The sequence below is a fragment of the Lytechinus variegatus genome, chromosome 6, assembly GCF_018143015.1.
Source record: "Lytechinus variegatus isolate NC3 chromosome 6, Lvar_3.0, whole genome shotgun sequence".
NCBI classification, from domain to species: domain Eukaryota; kingdom Metazoa; phylum Echinodermata; class Echinoidea; order Temnopleuroida; family Toxopneustidae; genus Lytechinus; species Lytechinus variegatus.
This window is the reverse complement of record NC_054745.1, coordinates 35,724,484-35,738,122: the sequence shown is the minus strand read 5'-3', so window position 1 is coordinate 35,738,122 and position 13,639 is coordinate 35,724,484. Positions and strand designations below refer to the sequence as shown.

The 13,639-nt window shown below is 35.5% G+C and overlaps 1 protein-coding gene across 1 annotated transcript in view; it reads left to right on the top strand.

Annotated features, from left to right (window-relative positions):
• The window catches only part of LOC121417768, a 31,592-nt gene extending 19,587 nt beyond the window's left edge, over window positions 1–12,005 (top strand). The window contains exons 7-10 of the mRNA XM_041611502.1: window positions 5,004–5,187; window positions 5,881–6,034; window positions 9,868–9,975; window positions 10,476–12,005. Of these exons, the coding sequence (XP_041467436.1) occupies window positions 5,004–5,187; window positions 5,881–6,034; window positions 9,868–9,975; window positions 10,476–10,904 (875 nt within the window). The 3' untranslated portion in view covers window positions 10,905–12,005. The remainder of the gene's footprint in view (window positions 1–5,003; window positions 5,188–5,880; window positions 6,035–9,867; window positions 9,976–10,475) is intronic.
• Window positions 12,006–13,639: the final 1,634 nt, after the last annotated feature.

Here is a 13,639-nt window from a genome sequence, read left to right as displayed (position 1 = left end):
CATGTAAAGCTTTACACATATTTCTTCTCTCATACGTGTACTGTATCAAAGCAATAGCTTTGATCCAGCTGAGGCATGGCGGCTTGTCATTGTTCTTAACCCACCTTCACCCGACAAAGGAAATTATAATTGGTATAGTGTCGAAAATCTGTCTTTGATGCCTACCATTGTTCTCTCTCCCTCTCTCTCTATATATATATACAGTGCGTCCCAGAATAAACGAAACCGAGATTTAGCGATCATTTATCATTACTTAATCATAAATAAAATAGACAAATGACCTACCAATTTAAAGCTTAGAATCTCCTCTTTCATCTGATATTACTTAGCTTATTTCTTATTCACGCATGAGTGAGCAAAAACAATTTGAAGAAAGGATATCAAAAACTCATTTGGCGGGGAGTATCTGGGTTTCAAAAAGAAAACCACATTTCTGAAAAGTTCAATATCTGCTCTTTAATTTGGTACCTAAATTACAGAAAATGGTCAAGAAATAAAAAAGTTCTGGTCATTTGAAATAAGGCTTGAATTTCAATAATTTCATAAAATGAAGAGGTTCTCCAGGCTGGCTTTCAAACTCACTCGACACTCCGTTTTGTTGACGATCAGCCATGCATTGAATCTTTTGTTCACCATGCGAAAGCTTCTGTGGGAAACCGGTGAAAACACGTTTATCTCATGAAATTATGGAAATACAAGCCTTATTTCAAATGACCAGAACTTTTTTATTTCTTGACCATTTTCTGTAATTTAGGTACCAAATTAAAGAGCAGATATTGAACTTTTCAAAAATGTGGTTTTCTTTTTGAAACCCAGATACCCCCCGCCAAATGAGTTTTTGATATCCTTTCTTCAAATTGTATTTGCTCACTCATGCGTGAATGAGAAATAATGTAAGTAATATCAGATAAAAGAAGAGATTCTAAGCTTTAAATTGGTAGGTCATTTGTCTATTTTATTTATGATTAAGTAATGATAAATGATCGCTAAATATCGGTTTCGTTTTTTCTGGGACACACTGTATATATACACAACAAAAAAAGTAAGTCCCCCCTAAACAAGCATCAAGAATTTCCGAACCAATGCGAGATTTTGATATATTTTTACATGAGCGTGTAGGTAATTTTATAAGCTACCCTCTGAGTAAATGTTGTGGACGTATCTTACGTCATGCTTCAGTGAGCACCGTCAGAAGGCAAAAATGTCACTTTTCAAAAGTCACAAGCAAAATATCATGACTTTGATTCCATTTTATTGGAACTAATTTTACATTCTCATCATGAAAAATGGTCAGAAGGCTTGTAAAAGGTACTTTCTAAAAGACGATACAACTTTTTAAGCTAAATTTCACGGTTGAATAAACTCAAGTCCAAATTTGCTATAACTGGATTTTTACGCATTTCTATCAATAAAAATGCTAGAATATGATGACAGTTATTTTGGGGAACAATATTCATCGTTTCACGGTTCAATGAACATTTATTGGAAACAAAAAATGCGATTTTCAAATATCGTAGGCAAGTATTGCTTCATTTTGGTAACTGAAAATGATCTTTTCTCAACTTTTTCGTTATGTTCATGACCAATTAACATGCTTAAATAGTTCAAAGGTGTCAAATTAAACATTTACGCTTGAATGAACATGTGGAATGTGATTAGTTTTTTTTTACGTTATTGAAAAAAACGCAATTTGTAAATATGGATATCTGTCACAAAACTCCTTGCACAGTTCATTTGATTTGATTTTGAAAATCCCGATGTTTAATGCATCAGTGAGCACACAATATTCGAAAATTATGCAAATGAGAAGAAAGTTCAAGGCCTTGGCCCCACTCTGTGCCGTATCGAATGGTTATTTTGGTGTGCGCACCTTTTGGGTAGTGTTACGCTGAAGCTATGTTCGAAGTTTCATGAAATAACTGTTGGCAGAAGTGACAAAAACCGTCCATGAAACAAACCCTCATTTCATATTTGTTAAAATTTTGACTTCCTCTCTCATAGACTTTTGTAGATTTATATGGGTGCATATGTTCAAGCATACGTAACCCATTATTCAATATGGTATAACTTTTTTTCAAGGCTGTCTTTAGCAGTGTCGTTTGGCAGTAATGTTTATCAACCTATGGGCAGAATTCTGTGCAAAGGTGAAATCGATTTGTTTATTTATGGATGAGTGAGCACGCATCAAAGTGGGAATATTGGTATTTTCAATATCACAGATTCATTTTACAGGGTAATAAAGTGAATATTGGGGGCAAATTTGGTTTCAAATGTGTCTTTAATTGCTGTTGTTTTTATCATCCATCATTTCTATCACCAAACACTTTCCGAACTTTAACCATTTTCATGGTTGAGCGAGCACATTCGAAAACTTAGGAATGAATACTTTTTATACTTGATAAATGTATTATTTTCCTAACAATTTCTCAGGGTCAGTTGAATGTATGGACAGATCAGTGGTGGATCCAGAATTTTAAATGGGGGAGGGGCCTATAATCGGGGGAGCCATCAACATTTTCAAATTTTAACATGATCTAACAAGTTGTAGAAGATACTACCAAAAAACGCTATGATGTTACGTCACAATGCAGGGGCCGCAGAGCAGTTTTCAAAGTGGGGGGGGGGGGGTGGGGCTGACCATGCCAAAAATCACAATCGTATTACATGTTTGTACTTGGTTATGGAAAAAAGTGGAGGGCTGAAGCCCCCAGCCCCCCCCCCCCCCCCCCCGCTTCCGCGGCCCCTGCAATACATCGTGCTCACTCAACCATGAACATACGATATCAAAATTTTGTCTGAAGTGGTCACGATGGATAGTAAAACAGCATAACACCATAACATTCACCTAAAAAACAATTTTTACCCAACTTTGTATTTGCACAATCTGAAAAACGACTCTTTGTGACTTTCAAAAATGGTCATTTTCAATTCAATCTTTAATTACTCATGCATGACTCAACGAATCAATCTCATTTTCCCCAGGAGTTGCTTAATGAGTATAGGAAACCACCCATGAAATATCATATCTCAAAATAATTCGGTTCAAAAGTTACAGCAATTTGATTTAGGGGGGACTAACTTTTTTTGTTGTGTATACAATATATATATACAGTGCGTATCAAAAAAAAGTTTACACTTAGAAAACATCCTGTAAAATTATACATTTAGAATATTCTGAAGATTTTTCCACATTTTAACATTGGTACAGATCCATTTAATCAAATGACGATATAACTGTCGAAAAATATTTCCGCTTGAGTGAGCACCACTTAATTTTGAAAAGCTGGTGAAAAATGATTTGCGCAGAACTTTGAAATAGTTATGCAAATAAAAGTAGACCTTAATCATGAAGAACACGTGGAATTTAGCTAGTATGATTGATTTGAAGATCTCTTTAACCTTTTTAAACTAGTTTCCTTTCCCAAAACCCTCCGAAGAATGCATTGCGCCCCACCCAACTCCCCCACACACCGAGGCCATGGTAACGATATTGCTTTACACTGAGCTGTGAATTACATGAAATAACTTAAAGGTATTATTTAACTTTGTGAGCAGACGATTTAAAAAAATCTCAAACCAAGATGAAACATGTGTACAAGTGCATGTATTAGAACTAATAAACCCTGAAAACAACCATTATTGAGAATGAAAAGCTAAAACTAAGGGGCAAACCCCGATTTTGTAAATAGGCGTCTTATAGACACCTAAATAGTACACATAAGTGTATGGGATGAAATTAAGATGGTGTTTCCGGTCACTTTATATTTCAATTTTTGAAGCACTAAATAATCATTTTCGAACGCAATTTTTTCTGGGCTTCATTTTTGGAACATATCACAGACACAGGAGACAAGTGTGACCTTCTAGCTCAGATTTTTTAAAAGTCAAACCAATGTTAACCAATCACTTTAAGCTTGATTTTCATTGTGTTAATCATTTTCAAGCTTGGGAAAACTGTGGAAAAACAAGTATTAAATGAAAAATGAAATGTAAACCTACTTTAAATGATAAAAACTTAGTGAAAAAATGCTAGAGATGTCTGATTTTAACTTTTTTTCAGATTCACTTATGTCCTCAGATCCAGCTGGCACAAAAATGGTAAAGGTTGTGCTTACTAAGTGTTGAAATTTCAATTTAGGTGGACAGTTGTTACAAAATTGTTAAATGTATCCGTTTTATTTCAATTGACTGAAAGTGCAAGAGAAATGTATGAGAAATGTTTCGCAGGGTAAGTGTGATTTCGCCCTTTCCCCTTGACACAGCGTGAAAACGAGCATTTCTGCGCAAACAGATTTCTGCGAGCTTTACAAAAATGGACAGTGCTCACTCAAGTGTAACATTCTGTCAAAACTTTTACTTTCATGTGATAGATGAGACCCTAACCCAAGATTATATATCAAAAAATTACCCACATGTTGTATATTTTTTAATTCCCAGAGCTTTTTCAAAGTGTAAACTTTTTTTTGATACGCACTGTATATATATATATATATATATAATATACATATATATATATATATATATATATATATATATATATATATATATATATATATATATATATATATATATATTTAAAAAAAATCGTGCGTGTGTCTAGTATGCAGACGCGGGGACTTCGAACGGCGTCCCGGTGCTATAGCTCGATTTTGGTCTCAATCGCGGTTCATCAGATCTTACACATATCGTACATGTGAGTGCAAGTAAGCCTACGTAATTTAGATTTCGAGTACTTTTAACATGTGTCTATGAAATCGATTTAGCCCTGGTCGGAGGACGGTGGAAAGAGGATAAGGAAATGGAGTAATATCGCATGAAAATTATTGATTTACATTAACGATGAGCTGTGGATACAATTCTCTTGTCATGCTTGTAGGACAACAGAGACTGATATTAATTGACCACATTTGGCGAGACGCAACACCCCCATATGTTATATTTTTCCTTGTGTATGGAATATTATCTTACAACATTTTTGTAAATTTCTAAATCACCTTTTTCAGAAATCAAAGAAATTGATGGATCCAAATACAAAGTATTTACCTCAGACCAGATTTCTTCTGGAGGATACGGGGAAGTGTACGAGGGACGTTGGGATGGCAGTAAGCTTAAGGTGGCCGTGAAAAGGGTAAAATGTGTTGAAGATAGCATCGAATCGGATCTTGTAAAGGAGATCAAGATGAATGCGTAAGTTTGTCTTATTTAAAGGGGCTGAAAATATTTATATCTAAATAAATAAAGTGGGATTCACAGAGCAGAATGCTGAAAATTTTACCAAAATCTGATCACAAATAATGAAGCTATTAAAATTTTAAGTTTAGTTGTGAAAACAGTTATATGCACCGTTGCACGTCGTCATGAATATCGGTTGTCAATCCAAGTTTTTAAGTTTTTGGAGGAAAAAGAATGAATAAACCTAATTTCATATCATAAAATACGAAAGAACAAGTGGAGATATGACATCAATTTGCTCATTGAATATTCATGGAGATAAGCCTAGAAATGTTTCATCGGAATAATGCAAAATCTTTCTTTAAATCAAATTTTCAGTGTTTTGTTTGTCTTATTTTGTCGGTTCGAATCATATTATTCGTAGGCTGTGAATTTCTTTAAACACAGGCTCTCAGCCATTCTGTTTTCTTTTCCCCAGCAAATCCGTTACAAAACCGAATATATTAATTAATGCAAGACCTTCATTGATACATTTTGATTATGTACTTTGAATTTACATTATTTTTTTACCCATGTTTATTTCTAAAAAGACAATGCAACGGGGATGGTTTTAAGGTATTTTGATAGGAATGGCCTTATGATTAGCAGTTACTTAACAGTCGCGTCTCGTGCGTTTTTAATCTGATTTGCTTTTTAATTTCTTTGCAGACTGGTCGATCATCCCAACATTGTTAAGCTGCATGCTTACTCGAAGTTTAAACAAGGAATACGAACCGAATACTTATGCTTCGATCTTATTCTTGAGCTCATCGAAGGCTCCACGCTAAAGGACGCTATATTCGGAAAAAAGCGGAAAAATCTGGTAAGCCCAGCCAATCTGAACAGGGGCCCGTTTCTTGAAAAGTTCAAACGCAATTATTCCCTAATTCGACTCTCAATCTTGAATAAATTATTTTCAATCACGCTCAGTAGCGTACCTAGGATTTTCCGAAGGGGGGGGGGGCAAATTCGTCCGCCAAGCAGTCTGCCCCGGGCCCTCTCCCTGTAAGTACGCCATGTACGCTAATGATCACGCTTCAATATCCTTAGCACAGTCAACCAATTTACCTGTAAATGGAAACATTTATATAATTTACCAAAATAAACATACCTGTTTCGAGGGAAGCAGCATGCTTCGACGGCAAGAAAGCACTGACAGTACTCACGAATGTACGTTCTCAGTTTAAAGAATCCCTCTGGGTTCAGACCGGCCTCGAAGAATTCAATAGATCTCCTCCATCTTAATCCTCTTTGCTCTCTCTGTCATCAATTCATCGAATATCCATCCCGAATAAGGCGTTCGTACTGTGTTGTGTCGAACTCGATCAGTGAATTCCGACAGAGTTAAAAATCAGACGCTCCTCTCGCAAGCATCATTATGCAAATCGGATAGTTCTGCTAAGAAAGAAAATATATTTATTGCCAAATTCAACTCTCAATCGTGAATAAATTATTTTCAGTCACGCCTCACTATCCTTAAGCATAACCAGTTCACCTGTAAATGAATGTAAATTTATTTACAAAAAAATACATGTTTCAATTGAAGCAACAACCTTTGACAGCAAGAAAAGCTAAACATAGCTTCCCCTCTCAGTCAATCAAAGAACGGGTAAACAAGAAAGAAAAAGATAAAAGAACGCAATTAATGTATAATGACAATAATACATTTCTTGTTCAAAAACTTTACGTGAACACCTGCAATCAATTTTTAACAAAGTTTACTGAGGGTAAAGACCTGGTTGTCCTGGTAAACATTAATTCTAAAGTCCTAAATTCATAGAAACTGACAGACGATCCATCAAATTGTCCTTATATTAGTCCTTGGCAATTTCCGACCTCCACCTACACAGCGAAGACTGTGGTGTTAACCGGTGTACATAGAGGACCACACCAGTTATTTTGCACCGGTGTTAAATTGGTGGTGTTAGTTTTACACCTATAGGTGTTATTACAACACTTTTTGTTGGTACATTTACACTCTTTGGTGTTATGTTTAATCTCTAGGGTGTCAGTTTAACACCTCAGGGTGTGGTCCTCTATTAATACCAACTGGTGCCAGTTTTAACACCGCAGTATCTTACAGTGTAGCATGTTTCTTTAAAAACATATCAGGAACACAACATTTGCTGCTGCTGTAGCTTCACCACTTTGGAGACTATGCCAAAATTGTTTGAATTCAACCCTACTGATGCAAAAGCATCTCTCAATAGTTCTAAATATCTAGTGTAGGACAACTGTCCAACTCTTAATTTGTAAGCATTACTGGATTTACAGTAATTTAGAGGCATTAGAATGAATTCTTCATCAGATGTATCGTTAAGGCCCGCTAAAACAATGGGCGGAAATCCCAGGGGGACGCGTCCCCCTACCATTTTAGAAAGGGGGGGGGGACATAATATCAAATGTCCCCCCTAATATTTGTGGTCTTTTATTATTATGGAAAAAATGCAAAATTCGAAAAAGAAATCATACACATGTAACCTCGAATTTCGAAATATATATAAACAGATAGTTGTTAAGAACTTGGATAGGAAAAGAAAAGGCATACCGGTCCGACCATTCTCGAACTCGCATCTAGCCCTATATTCCAAGAGGGATGACATTGATGACCTCGATGGCCATTGACAATTTCATAATTAATCAAAATGACGAAAAATGAAAATCGCTTCTGGATACTTACAAGTAAATTTAGTACATAGATGGTAGACGAGAATGTACCACACACCGTAAAAACACATCTTTGTTAAACCAATTCATTTTCGCTTTATTCCAAACTACTTGGAATAGAATATATCATTGTTCGCGTACTCAGTAAAAATAATAGTTTTCATGAGTTATGATTTATCCTTCGCAGTGGATTTTAACTGTTTAATCCCCCAAAATTTGTTTTTGAATACTCTATTAACGAGAATTTTATATGCCAATTTTACACAATATTCCTGCCGCAGGAGGGGTCATCATATCAAGGGGGCGAAGCAGCTGCCTGCCCCTATTGGCCGCGCAAAATAGGAAGGTGAGGAGAAATATAAGAAGAAAATTAAATGATGAAGGGGAGGGAAATAATTGAAAAAAACGAAAACTTTCAGGTCTCTCGCGCTTTGCATTAATACACAGGCATCTCTTTATTTCAAAACGTGATTAATTTTTCTTTTCACTTTTTAGATCGAAATATATGAAATCAAATCATTTATTTAGGAAACCATCCATCTTTTTTCATAATTTGTAGGTTTAAATCTTAAAAAAATAGATCGCGCTTTGCGCTCGCATTGCTTTTTGAGATAAACTGCTTCTTCATTTCAAAAGTATTTGGAAGATCCAGTTTTTAGATCTGAATAAAAAAATCATTTCGCGTTCGCATCAGCATGATCGGTAATATGGTTGATTCAAATACCATCTTGGTCGGAAAATTAAAACAAAACAATTAGGATACACTTCGCGCTCCGGGCATTAATTGAAATTTAGTTACATAGCTACCCTGTCCTTAATTTCAAAATATGCTAATAATACCATATCTTCAGCACTCACTTCGCGTTCGAATCTAATATTGCTTAGTAAAATTCCTATCCTGTTCATGATTTGAAAAAGTGTTCCGATTGTCCAGTATTTAGGTTGGAAAATACAAAATTTCATCTCGCGCTTCGCATCAAATCTTTAGATTGCTATCCTGTTCATATTTTTATATATTATATATTCCAGGTATGTGTTAAAACTGAAATAAGTGCAATCTACATTCATTTGAACAAAGTGCAACAATTTTGTTGTCTATAATATATTGACTCGCTGTCTTTTGAAATCTTTTCTAATTTTGCCTGTGTTTCATTATGAAACTGTAATATTTTTTCTGATTGAATTCTCCCACAATAAGGGCCAGATTGCACCAGAAAAAATCTAGGACCCCGGCCGCAAGGATCTTTGATCGCGCTTCGCGCACATTTTCTTTCTTCTAAGTATCCGCTTCGCCCTGGCCCTTTCAGGTTTATTTCGAGTCTCATCTGGCCCTTCAAAGAAAAAGTTTGAGAACCCCTGTTGGGGCCTACATTGAAAAAAAAAATAGCTCATGCCTCTCGGCAAAAACAATCGTGTGCCCCACCCCATGTTCCTTTGCCTCCCCCTAGGTTAAAAATCCTGGTGCTGCCACTGCTTCGGACCTGATCCGCAGAAAAAAAGGAAAGATGAAAGAAAGGAAGATGTAAGATATGTTATTTTTTGAATACCATTTCAAAATCAATCTCAAAGTTAGATTAAAATGAAAGGGTGATTTTGTTCTCGCTCGCTTCGTTTGCTTGAGACTTATATTAAGTAGCCTTTTTCCCGTGCGCGCCTTGCTGTGCCCCCTATTTTTGTACTTATCACGTATTGAGCTTTGTCCTATTGGTCAGGAACAATCATTAAAAAAATTCTGTTCAGACCATGATATGACCAGGAAATTTTTGCCCCCCCCCCCCGGCCACCGACCCCCGTTACGCCCTTCCTTTGATTGTGCTCAAACACAAGTGTATTTCATATTACGTTAGTATCGTCATAACAGATTTCTGTATCGTCTGCTTACATGGCTAATGTATATATTACTATTTATTTTTTCCCTAATCAGTGCCAAACTTACCAATGCATTTTTAGAATAAGATAACATTGCAGCATTTTTTTTGTTTATTGCAGGATTCGTTTCATGGGAAACTGACCGTTGCCCGTAAGGTGTCTGATGCAATCTCACACATCCACTCCAAGAAATTCACCCATTCGGACATTAAGTCTGATAATGTATTGGTAGGATGTAGTTCGATAATATACAATATTATAGAGCATCTATTTTTATCTTCTTGAAAATCATGTGTTCTCAGTCACAGAACAAAACGTTTAAATTATCATTTACGAACCTAAACTTGATGAGTCTTTTAGTATATGTGTCTGCTAAGGAGGATATACCTATCTTCGACAAAAAAGCATCTTAAAAAATATCCCGACTGTAAAAGAATATACATTTCATGCGTTATTTTATTTCTCATATACTTCGTAATTTCGACTGAGGGAATCTGAGTAGGAAATTATCTTAAACAAGAAACAGTTGATGATTTTATTAATAATGAAAAGAGTATTCCGCTTTCATATTGCTCAATAAAAAGTGGCAATATCGCTAAATGCTTCAGTTTGCACATATGTACCCCGTTCTTCAAAGTTGAGTTACCAGCACGCAATTACTGTACGTTCTCCATTCCCAGCGGAGCAATCCAACATTTTTTTTCTTGTGTTTTCTCCCCCAAAATTAGATTCGGGAGAAAGACAACGAACCATTCCTTTGTGATCTAGGATTGGCCCACGGACTCACCCATTCAGCCATAACAGATCTCACTTCTGGTGTGCGAGGAGGGGTTAACAAGTGGTGCCCGCCGGAGTCTTGTGAGGAGGATTACAAAGCCACACCCGAAGGAGATATCTGGTCTCTGGCCTGCTTGTTCCTAGAGCTGTTCACAGGGCATCATGTGTGGGAGGACGGTAAAGGTAAAGAACTATCAGAAAAGCAAACCATCATTCGATTGTGTGGAAACGATTTCGTACCCGACACCGTCTCCAGACTCGACAACCAAATGATCCGGGACGCCCTCATGAGCTGCTTCGCCCGAGATCCAAAGAAACGCCCTTCGGCTAAGGATCTAACCGAGACTTTTGATGAGGTCCTGTCGACGGTTTCAGAATAACTGATAAACTTTGAATAGTATGGTTTGTAATCCGACACAGATAAATCTCTTCGGTCTAGATAAACAATTCACGAATGAAATAATCTGGTTATCTATAATGCGCTTAAGACATTTCGGAGGGTTTACATATCTAGATTTCCATGTCAACGGACTCAGTCATTCCTTGCCACAATGTTTGCGCATTTTCCATTCCCAAGGGAGTATTCCAGCCAGTCGCCAGTGAGGCGCACATAATGTTGTACAATGACGTTCGCTTCCTGTCGGGTGACTGTTGAGCTCCTGGGTTGATATGGGCACTGTGTGGATGATTTAACTTATCATTTAATGTCATTTTTGTTTTGGCAATAAATGATCTTTTTAAAGCCCTCGTCTAATACAAATTCATCTGCAAAGGTTTAAGCAGTTGAAAAGCCACCTATTTTTCTTCCTTTATTTTATAATGGAAATTACATCAAATTGGCACAATCATACATCGTATACCTTGTTTTAGATGAATTATTTCTTATAAGGGCTAGATACAAGTATATAATCTCGCATATCTTGATGTAATTTTATATTTTCTGTGTGCATAGTGTATAAATATAACATTGTGTGTTGGGGTTTTTCAGCTGGTATCAAAGGGAAGTGAACTGTATGAATTATTAAGAGCTAGATACCAGTCTCTAATTTCGCATATCTTGATGTAATTATATATTTTCTGTGTGTATAGTGAATAAATATATCATTGTGTATTGGGGTTTTTCAGCTGGTATTGAAGGGAAATGAACTCAACAAAGTGCTCAGCTGTGTTTATACAATTACTGTACAAAATGACAATGGGCCTGTCGTGAACTATTGGATGATTATTGTTGCGCTATTTACAAAAAATGTGGATGCCGTATAAAAAAACTATGATGTCACATATTATTTTGTTTATCCCTACGATGTTCAAATGGGTTGTACTCACTATGACCACGTGAAATAACTTTCATCGTAGCCTATTATTTTTTATCATTGAAGAAGAACCTCTAAAATTCTCTCCATGAATTGTATCAAATGGAAAAGACTGTAAATATTGGATTATTTTACATTTTGATTATATAATTGTTTTACTTCCTAATTAAACTTTTTAACTTTCAATGAACGAGTATGATATTTTCAGCATTGTGCCATTTCAAAGAGGCTATCGTCCGGGTCGATTTTTTACCACTTGGTCTAAAGCCAGTTGGTCTAATATCATTCGGTCTAATATCAGTTGTTCGAATAACCATTTGGTGTAATCAGTACCTCATCTGATCAGTACTACTTTGTCTAAATGGTGGGGAGGGGGGGGGGAGCTAGGCGAAAGTTAGGGTTCCCCTCAACGTGCGACCTCACCCACTTTTTTTTCTTCTTTTATTTTGAAATGGAAATTACATCAAATTGGCACAATCATACATAGTATACCTTGTTTTAGATGAATTATTTCTTATAAGGGCTAGATACCAGTCTCTAATTTCGCATGTCTTGATGTAATTATATATTTTATGTGTGTATAGTAAATAAATACATCATTGTGTATTTGGGTTTTTCAGCTGGTATCAAATGGAAATGAACTGTATGAATTATTTTTTATAAGGGCTAGATATCAGTATATAATTTCGCATATCTTGATGTAATTCTATATTTTTTCCTGTGTACAGTGTATAAATATATCATTGTGTATTTGGGTTTTTCAGCTGGTATCAAATGGAAATAAACTGTATGAATTATTTCTTATAAGGGCTAGATATCAGTATATAATTTCGCATATCTTGATGTAATTCTATATTTTCTGTGTGTATAGTGTATAAATATATCATTGTGTATTTGGGTTTTTCAGCTGGTATTGAAGGGAAATGAACTCAACAAAGTGCTCAGCTGTGTTTGTAGAATTACTGTACAAAATGACAATGGGCCTGTCGTGAATTATTTGGTGATTATTATTGCGCTATTTACAAAAAAAATGTGGATGCCGTATAAAAAATAGAAACTATGACGTCACATATTATTTTGTTTATTCCAGTCCCTACGATATTTAAATCGTTTGTACTCATTATGACCATAATGTGAAATAACTTTCACCGCAATCTTCTATTTTTTATCAATGAAGAACTTCTGAAATTCTCTCCATGAATAGTATTAAATGGAAAAGACTGTAAATATTCGATGATTCTACATTTTAATTATATCATTGTTTTACTTGCAAAGTAAACTTTTGAACCTTTTTACAAGCGAATATGATATTTACAGCATTGTGCCTGTTTGATTATCTCCATTGCAATTAAGTGTTGTTTGAAGTGTGTAAAGGAATATGATAACATTTCAATTTTATTCAATTCTACTTAAACAAATATGTATTGTCTTCCATTTCACAAATTTTTACATTTTTTAAACATATATTCATACAAGTATCAGTTTGTCATGAAGAATATAAATATGTACATTGTATATGCTATGTTTACAGAAGAAGGCGTAAAGCCCTTAATGCATTTGGATTTAGACTTAGCTACCCACTCTGTTTATATGCAATTTACTCACTCCCTGGGGAGCACTCCAGAATAAAAAATTCACTCTCAACAGACCAGTTCGTTGTTACTTCATGGGCAATTTTGGTCAAATGACCTTTCTGTCGCGGAAATTTAGGCCTTACAAATACTTGTACGGGACATAAACAAAATATTCTGTTCAGCCAAGTAATAATGTTATATAAAAGAATTCAAATATTTATTATTGGA